This window comes from Tamandua tetradactyla, chromosome 5, assembly GCF_023851605.1.
Source record: "Tamandua tetradactyla isolate mTamTet1 chromosome 5, mTamTet1.pri, whole genome shotgun sequence".
Taxonomy (NCBI): Eukaryota; Metazoa; Chordata; class Mammalia; order Pilosa; family Myrmecophagidae; genus Tamandua; species Tamandua tetradactyla.
Window position 1 is genome coordinate 140474864 of NC_135331.1, and position 23307 is coordinate 140498170.

The 23307-nt window shown below is 35.7% G+C and overlaps 1 protein-coding gene across 1 annotated transcript in view; it reads right to left on the reverse strand.

Moving 5' to 3' along the window:
- SNAP91 (synaptosome associated protein 91) overlaps positions 1 to 23307 on the reverse strand; it is a 158011-nt gene that overhangs the window by 18214 nt on the left and 116490 nt on the right. Inside the window, exons 17-24 of the mRNA XM_077162350.1 lie at positions 17568 to 17675; positions 16664 to 16924; positions 16343 to 16423; positions 16113 to 16184; positions 15617 to 15700; positions 14260 to 14343; positions 7156 to 7290; positions 5376 to 5525 (exon numbers count right to left, since the gene is read on the reverse strand). Of these exons, the coding sequence (XP_077018465.1) occupies positions 5376 to 5525; positions 7156 to 7290; positions 14260 to 14343; positions 15617 to 15700; positions 16113 to 16184; positions 16343 to 16423; positions 16664 to 16924; positions 17568 to 17675 (975 nt within the window). The remainder of the gene's footprint in view (positions 1 to 5375; positions 5526 to 7155; positions 7291 to 14259; positions 14344 to 15616; positions 15701 to 16112; positions 16185 to 16342; positions 16424 to 16663; positions 16925 to 17567; positions 17676 to 23307) is intronic.

Below are 23307 nucleotides of genomic sequence, written 5' to 3' on the forward strand. Positions count from 1 at the left end.
ATTGTTCTGGCTATTCTAGGTCCATTGTATTTCCATATGAATTACAGCAACAGCTTGTCAATTTTTCTCAAAAAATCAAGTGGAATTTTGATAGGGATTTTATATCTGCAGACCATTTTGGGGAATACAGTCATCTTAATGATATTGATTCTTCCTATCCATTAACATGGGATATATTTTAATTTTTAGGTGTTTTTAGATTACTTTCAATTACTTTTTTGTAGATTTCAGTACACAGTATTGCATTTCATTTGTTCAGTGTATTAACATTCTCTTGATGGTACTGTAAATAGAACAGCTTTCTTAATCTCATTGTTGGATTGTTCATTGCTAGGGTATAGAAATATAACTGATTTCCATATATTGAGATTGTATTCTGACTTGCTGAACTTGTTTATTATCTCTAATAGTTTTATTTTGTGTGTGTTGATTGCTTAGATTTTCTATATTGCAAGATTATATTAGATTGTGTTATTGGGAAATGTAGAGTTTTTCTTTCCCTTTCCATTCTGGTTGTCTTTTCCTTCTTTTTTTTCCCCTTTCTCTTTTCCCTAATTTCCCTGGCCAGAACCTCCAGGTCAATGTTGATAAGAAATTGCAAAAGATGTCACCCTTGACTTGTTCCTCACCTTAAAGGAAAAGCTTTCAGTCTTTCACCAATAAGTATGATGTTAGTGATGTTTTTTTTTGTAGATGTCCTTTATTAGGTTGAGGAAATTATCTTCTATTCTTAGTTTGTTGAGTGTTTTTACCATGAAAGAATATTGGATTACCTGGTAGATTGAATATGCACCCCAACAAAGACATGTCTTTAATTTTAATCCACACACCTATGGATGTGAACTAATTTTTATTTAGTGGATGTAAAGATGTTTACCTGTTAAGGTGTGGACTCATTTGTGAATAGGATCTTCTAAGATTCTATTTAGATGTGGTCAAAGCGAATTAGGGTGGGCCTTAATCTGTATAACTGGAAGACTTATTAAGATAATATGTCATACATATATATGTTATTATAATCCTCAATCTTGAATAACAATCTTAAATAACATAACATATAATAATAACATAGTATATATGTTATTATATATTATTATATGTTCCTAGATTCAGTGTGCTAGTATTTTATTGAGGATTTTTGTCTTCTATACTCCTAAGTGATATTGGACAGTATTTTTTTTTCACCCTCGTGATGTCTTTTTAAGGTTTGGTATAAGGGTAATACTGGCCTCATAGAATGAAAGGGAAATGTTCCTTCCTCTTCTGCTTTTCAGAAGAACTTGGGAAGAATAGGTATTAATTCTTTCAATGTTTGGTAGATTTCACCAATAAAGCTGTCTGGACCTGGACTTTTCTTTGTGGGAAGTTTTGAAGTGACTAATTCAATTTCTTTGTTATAAATCCATTCAGATTTTTCTATTTCTTCTTTTTTTTTTAAATGGAATTTGCTTTAATATAATATATAATCTGATAAGTACGATGCTAGTCAAAAGTGGAGGCCATTGCGGGAGGTTTGGGAAAGCTTCCTGGTTAACTTTTTTTTTCCTTTTTAAAATATTTTTATTGAGAAATCTTCACACACATATATTCCATACATGGTGTACAATCAGTGGCTCATAATATCATCAAGTAGTTGTGTATTCATCACCGTGATCATTTTTTTAGAACATTTCCATCACTCTAGAAAAAGAAATAAAAAGGAAAAAGAAAAAACTCATACATACCACACACCTTACCCCTTCCTCTCATTGACCATTAGAAATTCCAACCACTCAATTTATTTTACCCTTTGTCCCTCCCCATTACTTATTTTTTATCCATATATTTTTACTCAACTGTCGGGATAAAAGGAGCACCAGACACAAGGTTTCACAATCACATAGTTACACTGTAAAGGTTATATACTCTTTATACAATCGTCTTGAAGAATCAAGGCCCCAGCAGTTTCAGGTACTCTATTTCTTCTTGAGGCAGTTTTGTAGTTTGTGTCTTTCTAGGACTTTTTCCATTTCATCCAAGTATCTAATTTGTTGCCATAACAATTTTCTTAAAATCCTGTTTATTTTCTGTAAGATTGGTAGCAATGCCTTCTTTCATTCCTGACTTCGATCATTTGAGTACTCTGTCATTTTTACTTGGTTAGTCTAGATAGTTTCGTTAGTTTGGTGATCTTTTCAAAGACTCAAATTTTGTTGATTTTCTCTATTGCTTTTCTGGTCTTTTTTCATTCATTTTCAGTGTCATCTTTATTATTTCCTTTCTACTGTTTATTTTGGACTTGTGTTTGCTCTTCTCTTCCTAGTTTCTTAAAGTGGAAGTTTAGGTTATTGATCTGAGATCTTTCTTCTTTTCTAACATTGGCATTTAAAGCCATAAATTTCTCCATATGCACTACTCTAATTCTACCCCCAGGTTCTCACGTGTCTTTCATTATCATTCAAATCAAGATTCTTTCTAAAATTTCTCATGATTTCTTCTTTGACTCATTGGTTATTTCTGACAGTGTTAATTCCACATATTTGTGAAATTCTAAATTTCATTCTGTTGTTGATTTTTAATTTAATTCAATCGTGGTCAAAAATATATTTTGTATGACTGTAATTTATTTAGATTTATTGGGGTTTGTCTTACAGCCTTGCATATTGTGTATCCTGAGAGTGTTCCCTGTGTACTCGAGAAAAACGTGTATTCTGCTGCTGTTGGGTACAGTGTCTACAAACGACTGTCAGATCTGGATAATTTACAGTGTTTTTCAAGCCCTGTATTTCCTTGTTGATCTCTTGCCTAGTTATTTTATCTATTATTGAAAATTGGGTGTTAAATTTGCCAAATACTATTGCTGAAATGTCTACTTCTTCCTCAGTTCTATCATGTTTGCTTCAGTTATTTTGGGGCTCTGTTAGGTGCATATACATTATAATTGTCATGTCTTCCTGATGGACTGACACTTTTATCATTATGAAATGTCCCTCATTACTTCTTCCATCATTTTTGTCTTACAGTTATTTTGTCTGCTATTAATATAGGCTCTCCAGCTCTCTTATGGATGCATGGTACACCTTTTCCTGCTCTACTTTCAACCTATTTCTATCTTTGCATATAAAATCTAACTCCTGTTAATATCATGTAGTTGGATACTGCTTTTGTAATTCAATCTGACAATCTACCTTTTGATTGGGTTGTTTATTCCATTCACATTTCATGTAATTGAAACTTTTGCATTTACATCCGATATCTTGGATTCTGCTTTCTATGTGTCTGATGTCCTTTTTTTCCCCCTTGATTCCTCCTTTATTGCCACTCACTATTCTTTTTTTTTTTTTTTAAAGGAAAGACAGAGAGAAGGAAGGAAGGATAGAAGGAAGGAAGGAAGGAAGAAAGGGAAACATTTTTAAACATTTTCTTGTTTTATTGTATTCTGTTTCTCCGTTTTTGTTACATGGGCTGGGGCCGGGAATCGAACCGAGGTCCTCCGGCATAGCAGGCAAGCACTTTGCCCGCTGAGCCACCGCGGCCCGCCCCACTCACTATTCTTAATGAAATATAGTAGATTTTCTTGGATGAGTGTTTTTCCATTTTCTATATTCTCTCTGACAATTTTCAGAGATTTAACTCATAAAAAATTTTTTTTTCACCACTTAAATGGGAGTTTGTTGGGGAGAAAGTCAGCCATCCTTCTTGCTCTTTTATTACTAAGTCAGTCAGTCTTTCCTATAGGAGTTTTGAAGATGAGCTCATCCTTTAGAGCTGTCCTGAGTCTGGCAATGGTTCTAAGTCTGTACTCTCTCCTGCATTGCATCATTCAGTTACTGGATACTTGCTATTCTGGGAGGGTGATTTGATCTCCAGTGAGGCTGATTTCTTCAGCTGAGACAATTCTCGAAGGACACTGACATCTGAGAACTATCTGCTGTTCGTATTTTCAGCAGCTGGGGGTGTAAGTGCATATTTCTGAATGTGATCTGAGAGTATAACACAGTTGCTCATCACAGGCAATCACCACTACAGACTATCAGTGAGAGGAAATTTTACAGTGGGAAGAAATGTTCACACCAACTCTCTGTGAATCTTATGAAAGCCTGTTCATGGATGACCAGAGCAAGGACAATGAATGAGAGCCTGTCCGTAGGAAAATGCGCAGGAAATGAAGTTTCTATCAATGACTTGTTGAAACTTTGCATGTAGCCTTTTTTTTTTTTTTTTCCAGTAATACAGATGTCTATTTTATTGGACAAGTTACAAAGAGGTGGACTGTAGGGTTGTCTTATAAAATGACAAGAATGAAATTTACTGGAAAAATTTTAATTTTGCTTTTACAAATCTTTATAGGTCACTGTTCAATGTCTATACTTGTCATTCCAGATTTCACTTTTCACTGATAAAGTTATAGCAAATTAGATCCATAATAGGTTACATGGCTTTATTTGCCGAGACCTCCTGCAGTGATTTGAACAACCTTTTGAGTAAAAGGAAAGATATCTGCAGTGCTAAACCCATTCCCCTTAATAGAAAAACAAAGTCATAGCTAAAGGTAAAGGCCAATGTTTACAATAGCCTACAAGGTCCTACATTTGTGGTGACCCCCTAACCTTCTGCCCTCATTTCCCAGGAATCTCCCCTTCACTTACTCAGTTTCCACTACTAGTCTCTCTGATGTTTCTTGAACATACCAGAAAATATTTTGCTCCAGTGCCTTTGCTCTGGCTGTTTCTTTCTCCCTTAAATATCCACATAGTTCACTTCTTCATTTTCAAATCTTTGCCCTAATTTTACCTTCTTAATGAGGCCTACTTTAATTCTCACCCTCCAGCACTCCCAAACTCTTTTTCCCTCTTCTATTTTTATCCCATAGCTCTTATGACCTAACATACCATAGCATTTGTTTGTTTGTTTATTTGTTCATTTTTAATGTTTGTCTCTACCCTTCTCTAGCTTTCTAAGAACAGGCATTTTTATCTGTTTTGTTCACAGATTTTTCTCTAGATCCTAGAACCGTGCAGAAGAACAGCAAAAACCCTTGAATGCTCAATTGGTAAACACACAACCTTTAATATGTCACTCTATGTTTTTATTTCCAAATGAAATAAAATATTAAGTACTTGGTATACATAATGCACCCGTTTTCTATTTGTATATGCTATCCTGTTACCCCTTTGGCAATTTAGATTAAAAATGGCATGGATTCTGCTTCTGATACCATGGCAAAGGTACAATGTATCTCCCAAGGAACTGGGTGAAGCACTGAGAACGTCTGTCTATCCACTCCTTGATACCATGGCCCATAAAAGCTATGTTTCTGAATCCAGAAACAAAACATGTGAAAAGACAGAGAAAGCACTCACATATATTCAGTTAAAGAAAACAGAATTACTCACTGCCTACTAAGCTGGCAAGAGATGAATCAAGATCACTTCCGAGGGCTTTGCTTGCGGCCATCGCGGGACTGGGTGGTACGACAGACATGGGAGCAGGCTGCCCAGCTGGTGCCATAGTCGGCATGAGGAGATCCCCTAGACCATCAAACACTGGAAATCAAATAGACCAGGTTTAGAACGATGGAAAGACAAAAGACCATGTGCAAAATTCAAGAGAAATTTTCTTTTGAAAAAATTATGGGAAAAAATGAACATACAATTTTATAAAAGAAGGTATGTAATTCACACCTTTAATGACTTTAACACCAAGAAATACGTCTGCATATGTTTACCCAGAAAGTCTGCAAATATTAATGAACATGAACAAAGATCGGAAAAAAATCTGTGTAATATGTAGAAAAGAGCACAGACTTTGGAGTCAGAATTGGGCTCTAATTCAGCCACCCATCTCACTAGCTGTGTGACTTTGAGAGAGTTACTCTCTGAGCTTTAGTTTTCTCATTTGTAAATGGGGAGAGTTACCACATATATGGCTTTGTTTGGAAGATCAAATTAGATAATATGTGCCATGGGTTTATTACAATGCTGGCCCTGTATAGACAAATGGCAGCCATTGTTATTCTTATGAAAAATAATCACTAAAAATTTTTTATTCAAAAAGGTGGTGATTTATAGCAAAGTCTAAATAATTCACTCTTAAAACTTAAGATGTTTATCTTAAAAAATTCATAAAATTTTTCCCTGGTTTTCTATGAAGTTAGAGTCAGAATAAAACCTGATCTAATGGTCAGCACCTAGTAATAAGTATCTGAAAAGCAGCTGACTATATTTCAGAAGTAAGAATTTTTATTTTTTTCTCTCATTATAGTAAATTGGCTCTAACTTTAAGGGCATATTTAAAGTAAGCACTATTTTAAGTATTAGGAATCAAATGCCGTCATTAATGTTTCCTGATAATACAAAACAAATCACGACTTGTTAAAGTCCAGATCCTAAATACAGAAAGACTATTCAAATTCAGATGCACATGATTTGCCTAAGATACTGCTAATGTCTTATGCAATTAAGTCAAAATGTTATGGTTGTTAAATTTTATTTAAAAAATACATATCTACTATAAATACTACCACGCAATAATTCTAAATTGAAAAAGGACAGCATTCAACTAGGCACTGGCAATAGGAAGCAACCAAATTGTCAGGCAGATTATATATTTAGGGTGTTTCTGAAACACATTTAATTGCCAAAAACTCACCAATTGAAAATTTGTAGTAAGGACCCAGCATGGAAAGAGTAGAATGGAAGAGAATACAAACAAAATGACAGCAGTGATGAAAGGTTAAAGGCAGGCAAAGAACACTATTTGTGTCTCAACTTCATAAAACCGAGAGCCATGCAAGCTTCAGAGAGGTATAAGCAACAGAAGTAGGAGTTTCTATAGATTCAGATACTGCACAAAGATTTAGAGCAAAGTATTTATTTTTCTTAACCACCTCTAAACCATGTGCATGTAAGCTTATGCAAACAGATGATGCATGTGTTAAGTTAGATTATTGCTAAAAATTAAAAACATAAGCACAGAAAACGATTGCAGGTTATTCATAACATTACCAAAATGTACTAGAAATATTTTTTTTTCTGTTACAGAATGAGAGATATATTCAAAAGTTTTAATCCCAGGCTATCCCTCAATGTATACATTTCCTGGTCACTTACTATTCTTAAGTGGTGTATTTTTTTTTATCAGAATAAATGAAAAGAATGAAAATCACTATCTTACCAGATGGATCAAATGAGCTGCCACTAGAAGTTGAAGGCGTGGTTCCAAAAGCTGCCTCAAAATTGGGTTGTAGCAGGTTATTCTGAGCTGGAGTCACTGGTGATGGAGAAGGGGCCATGAAAGAACCTCCAAACCCTGAAAAAAAAGTTTCAGAAAAATATAAGAGAAAGAACTAAAGAGTAAAGCTTGTAAACAGAGTCAGAAAAAGTTATAGAAAACCCAAAAAGAATTGAATGCATGTAGATAAGTTAATGCAACCTGGGAAGTTAGTTTTATAAAAAGTTTTTCAAGTATATTGCTATTTGTCATGCTTTAATGAAATAGTTAATCGAGTTAGAAGTAAGATAGCATACAACAATAGGTACAAATATGAGAAACTGGAGCAACCAAATCTATTATTATGATATAGTACATAAAACTAAGAAGGCATTGCTAAAATTACAATTCAGATAATTATTTTCATTATGTTTAAATTTCGTTTCTTTGAATCACAATACCAGCTAGCTAGAAAATGCATTGCACATATTGGCTTGGCATAATAATAAAATACAATTCAGAAACATATGCATACACCCCATCAAATCCTACTTAATATCTTTCACACGTGCTCTCTTTCCATTGCTGTGACCCCCACCTGGCTCACCACTAACGCTACTGCCAGGATCATATAAACAGTCCCCCAAGGAGGTTTCCTGCCTTTAGTCTGACTTCCCCAATCTCGTCTCTGCAGTGTAGTCAGAGCAACCTTTTTGAGTGAAAAATGTTGTAAAGTGACATCTTTAAAATTTTTCAATAGCCTCCCATAATTTTTAGATTTATGTAATACAAATACCTATGCGTAGCCTTCAAGTCCTTCTGTCTCTGCCCACTGGCATCTCCCCTCATCCAGTAAACTAGGCTCCAATTAGTCCACCATGTGCCACCCACTGCTGTCACTGCGCAATCCTTCCCACACCCCCACTGTCAAGTATGAGCCAAGTTACGCACTCTCCCCCTGTACCTTCAGTACCCGGTGTATATCTCCATGCTACTCTCAGCACAGTGCTTTCTCTCTCCCAGTGATGGCTTATTGGAGTTAGAACGATGTTCTCTTTACTTTCCTTTTCCACTAACATTTAGCACAGTACCTGTTATGGAATGAACTGCGTCCCCTAAAAAGACATGCTCTAGTCCTAACCTCCAGTCCTGTGAATGTAAACTTACTTGTAAATAGGATCCTTGGAGATGTTATTCATTATGATGAGGCCCAACTGGATTAGAGCACTAATCCAGTGTGACTGGTCTTCTTATCAGGAGAGGGAATGTGGACACAGATGGAGCAACAAAGGGAGAGAGACAGCCATATCACAGAGGCAGAAATTGGGTAGGCTGCCGAAAGCCAAGGGATGTCATGGATTGCTGGTCCCCCACCAGCAGCCAAGAAAGGGATGGGACAGATTCTCCCTTTTAAGAGGGAGCATGGTTCTGCCCACATGTTGTTTTCAGACCTCCGGCCTCTAGAACTGTAACTATTTCTGTTGGTTAAGCCAACTAGTCTGTGACACTTTGTTACAGCAGCCCTGGTAAACTAAGACTATGCCTAATACATGGAATTAATATTCACTGAATGAAGGCCAATTTTGAATATAAAAAACAAGGAGAGATCTGCTGTAATCAAACTTCAAATTAAATATTTATCCTTTGAAGAGGAGAAGCAAATAATTTCTCTCAATCAACACATAGAAGGAGAAGTGAAGGTCACTCTGCATTGCTTCTGTACAAAAATATGTAACCTATGAAGGAACTGATTTCTTGATAGGATAATAAGTGATGCCCTATTATTAAATAAGTTATTATTACCACAAGAAATCATTCTTATATTCAGTTTGGGGATATAGTCCTTTCAAATCTAAGCACATCTTCTCTCCTTCACAAATGGGCTTACAAAAATACAAAGACTGTTTTAAAAATATTCTTCAACTTGCATTCCATAAGCTCAATTTACAATTTTCAAAATGACTTCCGCTGAAATTCCCCAGTTATTACTTTCTCAAGCAGGCAATGATGTTCAAGTCATTCTATTCCTGGAAAGTGACAATGGCATGGATTTAGGCTATCTTTGTATATGTGTGAAAATATTACAATTTGGAAAAAATGTTACTTATTAGAAGATGGTGTTTTTAAAGTTCACAATGGCAACTGATTTTAGGATTTGAATGACATAAACATTATGTAACTTTCTTTACTTCAGAAAAGACATTTTCTAGATCTTTAAGAACTAATATTATTATGAAGCAAAGATGAGCCAAGAGAAACTATTTTTGCAAATTTAACTGTTTTGGCTTTAGGGAGTGATTATTAAGGACAGTGTTAATCCCGATTTTTAATAAACTTTACCCCACATCTCAATTTGGAATATGGCTGTGGTTAATTTAGGCAATTGCTATATGGTATCGTTTTCTTCATTATAGGTGAACGTGGAGACTATTGCATTTGACTCCTGATTTTTAAAAACTTGCCCAAGGTAAAAACAATGTATTCTAGAATCATAGTATATTAGTAAGGGCCTTAGGATCACCTGATTCAATCCTACCAATCTGTGGTTGGAGGAAGTGACTCAAAGAGAAGTTAAAACATCGAGGCAAGATTCAGTAGCAGGAAGAGGAAAAAGTATGCATGTATATCCCTTTACAGGGCTCACCTGTTCATGCTATTCAGTTTCACTTTATGACAAGACAAGTAGATCACATCCATAGGTGAATAAACAACACTGTTCACTGAAGTAAGGTGAAAGGTAAAGCTGACACTGAGATGGGCTTACCAAGTGCCAAGCACTGTTTAAGCATTAATTAGGATGAAACAGAGACCACACACATTGCCAATCTTTTGACTATTTTGGGCCTTCAAACATTATATATATTTCAATCTAAAACATACATTAGCTCATTTAATTCTCACAATGACCCCATGAGGTTTCACAGATAAGGAAACCAAAGGCCAAAGACGGTAAATAATTGTCGAAGGTTTCAATGATGGCAAATGGATTCCCCCCAGGAGTCTCCCTGAGCCTGAGCTCTTTACAACTATACTACATGGGCTCTTCCTCACAGCAGGAGTAATGCCAGAGCTGTTCCCTTTCTAAGAGTTTATAAATGTGAAAGAGACCTGGGAAGATGACTGATTTCCATTATACTTTGTTCTTATGGAGTAGGTGCCCTTACAAACCCAGACTAATAAAAACCATAAAGTGACCCAAAATGACCATACGCTTATCTATCTTATTGCTATGATGAACTAAACAGGGAGACACTAATAAAGAGCTCTGGGAACTCCTCCAGCTAAGTAACTAAAAAGCTTTAAAGCCCTGGAATACATGAATACATGTAAGTAACAAAAAACACCAGACCATTAATTTTTCTATATGGCTTTAAATTATATTAAAAAAGGTGTGTCATAGAATTGAAAATGACAATAATCAGTGGGCTTCTGGTTGTTCTGTAGGCATTTTTGAACTCTCCTACACTTTAAATTGTCAGTTAATTTCGGATACCTCCTATCTATAGACACACTGCCTTTTATTATAATTAGTCTTATGAATGCATCATTCTAACAGCTTACACACTCATGTATCTAAACTGACAGTCTAGTCTACATACCAGGTTATATCACTTGAATTAGAAGTCAAATTTTAAACTTGCTGGTAGGTAAATACTCTCCCACATACACTCCTTCCACACTCACATTTACTCCATTATCCTAAAGATGATGTCATTTCAATTTTCCTTATGGTTAAATCAGTTGCTAATACATTCTATTCACTAATCTCAACCTAAAATATTGAGGCATAGGAATAACAGCCTCAGATCTTTTGTCTGATACTTTTCAGGCTATTTCCCCAACCTCCACCTCATCCTTTGAATCGGTAGAACTAGTTCTCTGAAGGCATTTACATTTGGTAGATGTTGTTAGCTATTACCTCCACACTGGACATTTTGTATTTTCAACTAGTCAAGGACTTCTGTGACTCTGCTAAAGTCATTTGTGTAATATAATTATCAGAGGATGCAAAACTACAAATGGGCTCATAAAGCTGGCCCACATCCTTCTCTACCTTTAGAATTAAAGATAGGATGAAGCACATTCTTATACAAGCACAGATTTATGGTACATTCATCTGAGAATTATGTTTGTTATCGAAGCATATTTTTCTTAATAATCCATTTTTATACCTGGCATCCAGGAATCTATCTATATCTTTCAAACATCGATATTTTCATCTGGTATATCTTTTTGAAAAAATATTTTTATTGAGAAATCTTCACACACACACAGTCCATCCATAGTATACAATCAATAGCTCACAATATCACCACATAATTATGTATTCATCTAAAAATGTAGATAATTTTTAGAACATGTGCATCACTTCAGAAAAAGAAATAAAAAGAAAAAAGAGAAAACTCACACATTCTATACCTTTTACCCCTCCCACTCACTGACCACTAGTATTTCAATCTGCCCAATATTTTTACCCCTTATCCTCCCCCCCCACATTATTTTTAAATTTTTTCCTTATTTTTTTACTCTTCTGTCCATACCCTGGATAAAATGAGCATCAGACACAAAGTTTTCACAATCACAGGCATGAGGTGAGAGTTATGAGCCCAGTGACGGAGGTTCCTTTTGGATCACCCAAAGATCCATTGCTGTGTCTGTATATTATCTTTCTTTTTTACTCTCTTTTTGTTGTTCGAATTTCTACTTTGAACCCGATCACATTTCTGGACTTCTATGTTACCCATGATTAGGTTCATTTATCTTTTAATGTTCCTTTTTATTTCAACAGCCTGTGGACTGAGCAGACCTTACACACACACAAGTAAACAGTGCTAAGTTCAATCACATATTACCATAACATAGTGTCCCAAATACTTGTTCTGCCATTACGATTCCTTAAAGAAAAGTACGGACAATGTAAAAACTCAGGAATAGCCAATAGTATTGAGTTATTCAGCTAGATTACACATATACATGGGACTGTGATTTTATATCATGTAAAATTATCAGTTTAAAAAGTTTTTGCTAGGTAAGTTGCTCCCAATTCATAGGACAGAATTGTATCAATGTTCTATGATGAGAGAATATTTTTCAGAGAGACCACGGCTTCCTGGTGCTTTGCTATACAAACAAATCTAAGAAATGTTCAAAACAGAGGGAAGTATGAGAAAATGGCCCAAATAAGACCTACAGAAATCAAAAGTAATTTAAAGTTTCTTACATCATGATATAGGATGAAACACTAGTTGGTCTCATGCCAGGTAAATCAGACACTCAGGTACATGCAAAATACATTACAAGAATTGTTTTGAAAATAAAAACCATATATTAAAACCCATTTACACTTATTTTCATTAACTGTTTACTCATTTAAATAGAGAAAACAGAGAAAGAAGAAAGTGTATACTTTTCCCATTCGCTCAAAGACTCAAGAAGATGGAGTAGAACAAATGGGAAATGTACAGTAAATAAAACCTACATAAACGACACCATTACTTTCTTCACTATTTCTCCCTCTTTCCAACTAATTTTACTAAGATTTCAGAACAGAAAACACAACTGAATAATTTAAGCTTCCCTCCAGTGAAATGACCTAACTTGTATTTTTCTGTACATTTCTCCCGTTTTAATCTGCCAGATCTGCCTTCCATGAAGAAATTGAGGCTTAGATACCTGCTGTTGCACTTAGCAGTCGGCCAGAAAACCCTTCCTGCTGATTGAGTCAGATACTGACTATTGACTCAATCACTGATTTCTGACTTGTAATTAAATGAGAACTCTTCTTCTTTCCACAGGCTTTGCTCCATTCTTAGTGTCCTGGGTTCTTTTGGAAACACAATTCTGTACTCAGGCTTTAGCCATGGAGGGGAAGAAGAGGCCACAATGGATTGAGGATGCTGGAGAAGACAATAGGCTTTGCAGCCCTTGAAGTGGTCAAAGGCAGCTGAGCCAGGCTCAACTTTGCCAGGCTATCTGATAGGTTTTGAATCTCCCTTTGAAATATGGCAAGGGAGATGGTAGTCTAAAGAGAAAAAGAGACTTTTTGGAATTCTGTAAAAAGCTAGAACATTTTATTCATGCACCATTTAAACCTTAGTTATAACTTCAAAACAAAGGGTTGCAATCAGAAATCTCATTTTTAAATTAACAATAGAATTTTCCCCAAATAGCCATTTAAAACAGTTATTTTTTATAGCCTGTAAAATCTTATTACCTAACTTTGAAAATCTGCCTTAAGCTAATTGGTGTAGTAAGAATTTGGAAGTTTCTACAGCCGATTTGCAGCTGATATGAACAATTCTCTGGCTTCATGAGGAAACCATTACTTGCTACTGATCCAAGAATGAATGTTCCTTTGCCTACAGGATTGCTCAGTGGGGGGCGGGTTTCTAGGCCTGGTTATCACTAAGCACATGTTGCCTTGTCCTCAAGGAAGATCAATATTTGGCTTTTACTGTCATTGAGTCCTTGAAATGTTTACTTTTATTCTATCTATTCGGTCCTGGTAATATAGTAAAATTATTGGCATTTTGTGCTGATCTATTCCATTCTATGGCCCTGTTCTACTGGGATCACCCCTTAGGTTTTCAGACAGAAAAATGATCAATTTGTTTAAAAAAGTGGCATATTTGGCAGCTGCTTCAACCCAATGGTAGAAATCTGTAGCAGTTTCTGCTAGGGTATGAACCTGTTGTCAAACATCAGCTATATTTCCCCCCAAATTCCTAGAAATAAAACAAAAAGAGGGCATATACAAGTTTAAGATTACTACATAAGGATGTTACATTTTTAGTAAACAATAAGAAGTGTGCTAAATGAAAGGAAGGCAAATTAGTAGTATCAAGGAGCCATAGGGGTGACTTGTATGCACTATGATTTTAAGACTACTTTCATAAAATTCTGAGAAATAATTAAGCTTTTAAAATAAAATACCTTGTTTTTCAATTTCATATCACTAAAGGGAAAGAAAACATGCATCCTGCAATTTACGTAACAAACATTATTTATTAAAATATATCCAAACTTAACCTTTACAAAATACCATTTAATTTTCACTTAATTAATTACCAGCTAGCAGGTCTGCCGATGCTGAGGAATTAGAAGCAGCCTGAGGTGCAGGTTGGGGTTCAGAAGTACTACTTCCAAAAGCATCTATCGATTATCCATTATGCAGCAAAAAAGTAAGAGAGTGTAAATAGTAAACACAATAAGTAGTTTAAAGTGCACAGAAATGCATAGATATGACACTTTGCACAGTGAACTCGTCTTTTGTGGATATGTGTAATGGCTGAGTGAACTGAATTATGCTCTGATCAGCTTACTGTTTCCAAAAAGAGCTTAAAAATATTTAAGAATAAACACCTTTTTATAAGATTGAGTGAATTTCTATTTTTAAAACAAAACTTCTGGACTAAAGCCTATCATTCATTAAAATCAGATCAAGGTTTTATAAACTTTGTCCCAATGTAATGAGTAGAATTTTCCCATTTATATTCTGTTAAACTTTGTAAAAAAACTTGAACTTAATTCAAGCAGCAGCTGCTGCAGCCCTACCTGCACCTATTTATTTAGGGTCGGTGTTCATTTACCACAAGTTTCAAGTCCCCAAATGTCAAGAGACAGTGACATCTTGTACCTCTCCATGGTGTATAACATGATGCTTCAAGGTATAATAGACACTAAATTTGGGTTTAACTTGCTAAGGGTAGTATTTTAGCCCGAAGTCATACACATTTATGGATATTCATGAAGAAATCACTTCAAATCTGTACTTTTCCCTTTAATTTACTGTTAACAGAAGACTTCAGATGCATCATCCAAATAAGTAGTTCCAAGAATTAATTCAGTACATTTCCCTGCCTTCAGATATCCTAAAAAAAAGAGAATACATTTAAGGTAGTAAAACCTCTCTCGATTCTCTAGAAGAACTAAAAAACACTAAACAACATAAATAGGCAAATCTTACAGAGCAAGGTATGACATCTGGAACTCATGCTTTCAGTTTTGAATGGCTTATTTGTTTTCAGTTCTGAATTACCTAGCTAATGTTTATATTGATTTAAAAACTTTGGAAACATTCGTTTAGTCTGCAGCCTAGGACCAAGAAGGAAGAACAGCAAAAAGAAATTCCTATTAGTTGATTCTACTCCAGGATGAACAGAAGGCTGAAAACAGAAAACTTCAAATGAAAAATTACTTAGTTTTATTAGACCCTTTACTGAAAATGATGATGAGCTGATATGAGGATGGATGATGGCAATGAAATAGAAAAGATCCTAAAAATTTAAGTTTACATTTAAGAGAGATGAAAATTACTATATAAGCTGGGGGGGGGGGAGGGAATGAAATAGAATGAAACAGAAGATCTAAAAATTGTTCTGAAGAAGAAAAATCCTTAAAGTGGTGAGGGAGGAGAGATACGCACCCCCAAAAAGATCTATCACACCTGAAGAATCCACCTTTGCCGGAGAGGCAGTGGTTGCTGGAGATGGCGCTGCAAACGCATCCACTGCAGTGAAGTGGAGAACAGGAAAAGTTGCACATCAACCAAGAGGAAATGAAACCATGGGCCTTAACAAAAGGCATCGTAAAATTTCATGCTTAATTCTGCGTGGTAGGATTGCAGACAAGCTTAACAGTTAAGAACAAACAAATGCATTTTAAAACACATACTTTTCAGAAGAGGTTTTAGTATGCATAAGAAGTCTTATCTTTTTTTACCAGCCTTAGATTGGAAATATTAACTGTCATTGTTTCAGGTGGACCAAAGAATGAGATTTTTAAAAATGACTTTGAGCTTAAAAGAACTCAAGACAAACATGCATAGTTTTCTGCGTTTTCATGGGGGGGGGGGGAGGTGGTTTCCACGTGTACCCCCCACAAAACATGGCTGAAGGCTTAGCTTTGGCAAAAGCACTCACCGGATAAGAGGTCAGCAGTGAGAGAGCTCTCAGGCACAGGAGAGGCCCCTTGCGGCGGAGAGGAGAAAGCATCTTCCAAAAGTGAAACAAACCAAAACCAAGCAGAAGTAAGAAAGCTGAAATCAAAGTCAAAAATCTAACAAATGCATTATCACAGGTGAGTACAAAGAGCTTAATCATGAAAACATCTAAGAAACCTAAAGAGAAAGAAAGGTTGCTTTTTGTTTTACCTGTACCAAAAAGGTCTATGCTAGGAGCAGCAGCATCTGGTTTAGGCGCTGCAGTGACTTCAGGAGCAGACTCAAATAAATCTAAGACCAAGAACACACAGGCCTTTACTCCATTTGAAAAACAAGCCAGAAACAGACTCGCTGTTTAGCACTTTCAATTAGTAGTCTTGGAAAACTCTGAATTAGGCAGCAAATGGTTTCTAGAGCACCATTTAATTGCATAGTACTCATGCAGTAACAGTTGCATATGATCTATGTCTGAAAGTGCCAGAATTCAATCCACCAAATGGAAAGAGTTAAACAACAATGACAAAAAATTACCACCAAAGATATCTAGAGCAGGAGGAGCGGTGGTGGTTGTGGTGGCGGAGGTGGTGGCAGTGGTGGTGGCAGCGACGGCAGCGGTAGTGGCAGCGGTGGTAGCTGCAACGGCGGGAGCAGGAGAAGGAGCAGTTGCGGGAACCGGAGGGGCTGTGCTAGCTGTAGGGGTAACTACAGGAACACTGGTCTCAGGTGGCTTCATTGCAAAGAGGTCCAGCTCAGGTGCAGCCTCTGCACTACCTTCGGATGGGGCAAAGGGGTCTTTTGGAAAGGAAAGTGGAGACACATACAGCATCAGTAAGGAAAGAGACAAGCGAGTCGTCACAACTAAGAGTAAGAGACACCTTACACAATATCTATACTCCAGCTAGGCATTAGGCTGCTTGGATTTAACTACAATCCTATTAGCTCAGTGATTAGGATGTTTTTTTCTAAAGAAAAAGGAAAATTTGTAGGTATCACAAATTAAGAAACCAAAAGACTTTGGATTATTTTAAGATTAGCCTATAATCTAGGATCAGAGATTGTTATTCTCCAAATCCTTACTTAACCTGGTCAAGTCAGTAGCCTTTGAAAATTCAAAATTCACTTAAATATGCTGATATATTTGAACTCAGTGTTACAACAGAGTACAATATAGCAATTAGAGAAAAAAAACCCAAAACATTAAGACAGCATACTCGCACTGACAAAAATTGTCAATCTTGAGAAATTGCCAATTTTGATAAGTATGCGCTTTATTGTCTTAATGTTTTAAGCGCCAGCATAATTTTTTTTAGTTATGATGGGTGATACTTTACACACAAAAGAAACTAAAATTAGAAAGACATGTAGCCACATTTAACTACAGGGATTTCATGTTAGGACAGAAAAATAACAGACTGGCTCATGACTTTAAACCCACCATTTCCTGAACATGCATCAAGAGCTGCTGCTACGGGGGTTGGGGGAGCTGGTGCGGCGGCCCCTTCGGATGCTGCAGGGGCCTCCCCGGGAGAAGCTGCAAAGGCATCTTGGGTGCAGTTTTTAAAATAATAGAAATTAAGAGAATAAAAAGAGAAGAAAATATAGTAAAAGAGCTAAGTTAAATCGCAACAAAGGCTCCCTTATACAACATGAATCTTTTAAAATGCATTTTTATAGCCTAGGTAGTGTTGGCAGTCACATAACAATTACTCTTTGAGCCCCTTCATGCTAGTTTCATGCAAGTGGTACAGTGTTGGATACTTCTGAGGCTTATTAGGATCCAAAATATAACAACATTCTCATTGTATAAGGGCTCTGAGAAGCATGTTCTATGTATCATTAGAAATTAATGGATGCGAAAATAATTAAAACACAAAAGTAACTATTACATATTTTAAGACATTTAAACTTTAATGTCCAGATAGTACTAATTTTCTATGTTGGTGCAACATCTCTGACTATTGGCTTCTAGCAAACATGACTGACTTCTTTAATGCCAATGAAATTAAAAATATGATATTAAAGTAAATAATTATAGTTAAAATATTTTATAGCCTAAAATAGGCAATGTTACAGAAGTAACAAAAAGGTTTATTTATTATTAAAAAAAATTAAGTCTTCATTATCCTTGAAAAGCATTTGCAGACACAACTAAGGACTTGTTTTAGAGAAATAAAGAGGTAATGAAACTAACAGATGATACCACGATGCTTTTATTTCTATTTATTGTTTGAAATATTATTGTATTTTCTAGTTATTGAGAAACAACCTGTTTTTTGACACAACAAAAATAGAGTTTCATGTTTTAAGACTGAGTGTGTACTATTTATAGTAAAACATTCATTAACATACCAGGCAGGCCCAGTTTATAAACACCCAATTTATAAAATGGCTGATGTGTACAGTGGTTCTTAATGTGTTTCTACTGACAAATAGCACTAATTATAGTAAAAAGTCCTGAAGTTTGCATGGAAACTCTATGGTTTCAAATAGAAATAAAAAAAAATCATCATAAGTATGACAGACTTAGGAGAAGAAATCCCTGCTTAGTATGGACAATACGCATCTAGAACCTGCTACTTGCCTGCTTTTTTGGGGATTGAATCCTGTGCCCCACTAAAAGTATGTTCAGGTCCCAACCCCTGGTCCTGCGGATGTTAATCTATTTGCAAACAGGACCTCTGAAGATGTTATTAGTTAAGGGATGCCCAAAATGAATGAGTGTGGGTATTACCCAATATGGCTAAAGTTCTAATAAGCAAAGGGAACTGGACACGGAGAAGAAGCCACAGGGAACAGCCAGAGGCTGGAAATCAAAGGAAACCAGAAGAGAAAGGAGAAGACACTACCATATGCCATATATATCAGAAAAGCCAAGGATCAAAGATCCTAGACAGTCAACCCTAGAATGCCAGAGTGGTGAGAAAACATCCCCTTGCTGATGCCTCAATTTGGACTTGTTATGCTACAAAACTGTGAGCCAATAAACTGCCACTGTTTAAGGCAACCCATTGTATGGTATTTGTTTTAGCAAATAGGAAATATTAGATCTCCCAACCCAAGACACTGCCTTCCTCCTATATCTACTGTGCTCCCTAGAATGTTGCTCCACTAGTCATTAAAAAGAATTTGCCAAACACTTGGGAAATGTTGCACAGTATATCCCATTTCTTGGAGAATTATACAATATATGATTAGGCCCTAGGAAATCCTATGATCAGGATGCTTGGTTGTCAGTTTAATTCAGCATGTCCCAAACTGATCTGAGTATAAAGCACACTTTAGTAACATCCCGAGCCCTGTGATACATGAGATAATAAACATTAAATTAAAGAAACTCGTTTGGGTTAAAAGTTCCTTTACAAAAATACAAATATTCCTAAAAGGGATAGTGGGACAATAAGTTATTCATATCTTACAGATCTGCCTATGTTGAGGAAATATTTGTTCTGAGTAGGGGTCAGAGGAGAAGCCAAATAAATAATAACAGAGTATGAAAAACACACGAGGGGATAGGGTAGGCCTACCTCCCCAGATGCCACATTAAGGATATGTGATGGTTGGGTTCATGTGCCAACTTGGTCAGGGTATGGAGTCCAGTTGTCTGGTCAAGCAAGCACTGGCCTATCTGTTGCCATGAGGACATTTCATGGACCTAAGTCATGAGCTTGTTGGTTGCATCCACGGCTGATTACATCTGCAGTCAGCTAAGCTGAGCGTCCTCTACAATGAATGACACTTAATCTAATTACTGGAAGGCTTTAAATGAGAATTTGAAAGAGAGAATCTCTCTTCCAGCTTTAGCCGGCCAGCCTCTCCCAGGGAGTTTGTTGAGGACCTTCATTGGAACTGCCAGCTTGCAGCCTGCCCTACAGATTTTGGACTTTTACGTCCCATGGTTGCGTGAGACACCTTTATAAATCTCATATTTATAGATATCTCCTGTTGGTTGTGCTTCTCCAGAGGACCCTGACTAATACAGGATACTACAATGGAGGGCTTAGAGCAACTTGAAAACCATAAGAGCTGGGGCAGAAAAATACAACATGAGAAAAGCTTGGGAGGGCTAGAAGCATCTTGCCATAAATTAGATCTGTTTTCTTTCTTTTTAATCTTATGAAACTCAGAACTAAGGCTAGTAATATTGGAAAGTGTAGAAACAATAATAACAATTAGTATTTAATGAATATTCAACTATGGTGACCACTGTATAAATATTTCATGTACATTATTAAACTTAATTCCCATAACTATCTCTGTCACATCTCCATTTTATAGTAAAAAGAACCAAAGCTTGGAGAGTCTGAGTGACTTGCCCAAGGTCACAAAGCCAGCAAATGGAAGGGTTAGGACTTGACCCAAAGGTGTCCTACTGAGGTTTGTATGTTTAACCACAAAAGTGTACTATTAAGAACTCTGCTATACCATTCCCTCCTCCTAGGACTGAATAAACATCAGCTAACTTAGTGCAGTGGGTCAAATAGACTGCAATGGGCTGGTCTGTTCAGCTATCACCAATGTGCAAGTAGGTGAAATCCATATTTGTAGCTCTCTCTTCATGAGAGTACTTTTTCTTTCTGTCAGCAAGATATCTCCTTTAATGTTTCTCCTGTTAGTTAAAACTAAACATTATAAACTTAACTCATCTATTCCCATCAAAACTTCCATAATACCTAGATTTCCTTCATTAGCAATGTCAATAGTTGCCATTCAGGATTAAACACTGTAGCTGTTTCCTGTCCAGTTCTCTTTCCTTTGTTACGCATTTGTGGTTTATTTCTATATCCTGCCAATTTTTCAATCAGTGCGATTTGGTGGATACGTATATTCCTGCCATAATTTGATAATTATGGACTCGACCATTTTAACTACACTAACTACAACAGCCAGCTGTTTTCTCTGACTTTGCTGCAAACTAGCTAGTAGTCTAGGAAGAATATTCCTCTCAATTTTTTAAAATCACATGACTGGCGTTCAAAAAACTTTTAATGGTTCATGTTTCCCCAGCCTGAACTGTTCTGTCTTCTCCAGCCACATAAGCCATCTTTAAATCATAAACTCCACAAAGAATTTTCAATCATTCTCAACAGCCCAAGGGTCACCTATCCTGTTCATTTTCTTCTCCAAAGGTCCCAGATCATATGGCTCTTATGAGAAATCTTGTTGTAAGTATTTACATTTAAGTATGTGTTTAAGGAAAGTCGGTTAACTCAGCTTCTTAACCAACATGGCATAAAAGAAGTCAAGCATGTAATTTCTTTGGCAGTGGGTTTTATGCTCATAAACTACCATCCTCATGAGAGATTGTTTGCAAATTGACACAATGGACTAAAGGGTAACCTGGTGAGTATATAGGAAATAGCATCAGTTCAGCATTTTACTGCTAGAAAAACCCAGTGTTGTTACAAAACAGTATGCTGTTGTTACTACTAAGTTTTCATATGAAAAATGGGAGATTTTAAGTATTTTTCTTTTATCTTTATAAATATTTTTGTTTTGCTAATTTTTTTAAGCACAACACTGCCTTACAGTTCTGTTCTACCTGACCACAGAAAACAAATTTTAGTTCATATTAAAAAAAAAAAAAAAGAATTTTGTAAATGTAATGTATCTGGAAAAAAAATTTAATGACTTACATGAACTATTTACACATTGAAATGATTTAAGTTTTAGGTGGTACTAAATTGAATATTTAAAAATTACAGAAATTTTCTATTTTCCAACTTTATGATACAAATATGGTACTAAATATAGAGAACATTTAAAAATTTTAATATTCCATAATTTCATATTTATGAATTAACAATCATGAAGTAAAAGACATTTTTCTGAAATTGAAATTCATTAAGCTTCTTTCTAAAGAAATCTGTTTCATGCTGCTATATCTGTTTCATAGAACTTCAAAAGAACATGTTTTTAAAGCCATGGAATATAATACAGCCAGAGCCCTTGCTATTCTAGAAAGGTACCATTTTTAGAGAAGGACAATTTAAAAAAAAATGGCCACACAAAATGGCCAAAGTTAATTAGGCTTTAATTTAAAATTACATCTTTAAATGACTTCTTACAAATTAATAAGGGCATGAAAGAAACTAAGGGAAATCTGTAAAAACCATAAAACGATGTATGTAGACTACTGAACATAAAGGATATAGATTTTATAGCTGTTAAGCCAGGAGACAATTTACAAAACCAAACAGATCAATAATAATTGTGACGAGATTTGCTAATGCACTCATATTTATTCATCCTCTAGCCAGCTGTCTAGAAAGGATATTGGTAAAATCATAAGTAGAGTCTCATTTTTTGGCATTAAGTTTTATGATTTTCTGCAGTACTAGTCCTTTAAACTTGTATTTAAAGGTAAAAAGAAGGCTATAATGAAAATATTTCCAAACATGCAGATTTTCCGCTTGACAAATATAATCAAAGCAGTAATAAATGATAAACACAAATAGCATAATGGCACAAAGAATATTTCAAAGAAGAAAAATCTTAGGCCATGAGGGAAGCAAGACAGTTGATTGAATTCTTAGATGTAATTAAGCTCCTTACAAATGGACTAAAAACAAAAATCTAAACACCTAAAGGTACTGAAATATTTTAGCACAAAATTGCCCTTCATTCTGTTCATACTTCCCAATTTCCCTGCAGTTCTTCTATTAATACAAGCCTATGAAAAACTGCACACATCAAAACCAGTAACAACAACAACAACAACAAAGGATAGGTGGGAATAAGGGGTGAGGGAAAATTTATTTTATAAATGTAAACTAAAACTTTAATTTCTGGTTTCAAAAGATCCAGGGGCACAACTAAAAAACTAATATTATCTAGTGGGTGAATTCTTGTAATAAAGAAGATCTGCAACCCCTTTTTTAGAGTTACTCCTGTAATTGGAGCGGCAGTACAAAATTCCTTGTATGGGCAAAAGTAAATTTCTTGAGTAAAATGGGGCAATGATGCTGAGTCTAGTTGAGCGCTGTATGCCTCAGACGATACTGGCAAATCTCTGAACTGGGGCCTGACAGGCAGCACAGTGACGTAATGTGTCAGTGTATGTTCTCAGGGGCATTATTAACTCTACTGGAGCCCGCTATCTTTCTCCACCCTTCCCCATATTTTGCTTCCTCCAATTTCTTTATCATTTTCTCAAAATGCTCCAGTAATGATGTTAT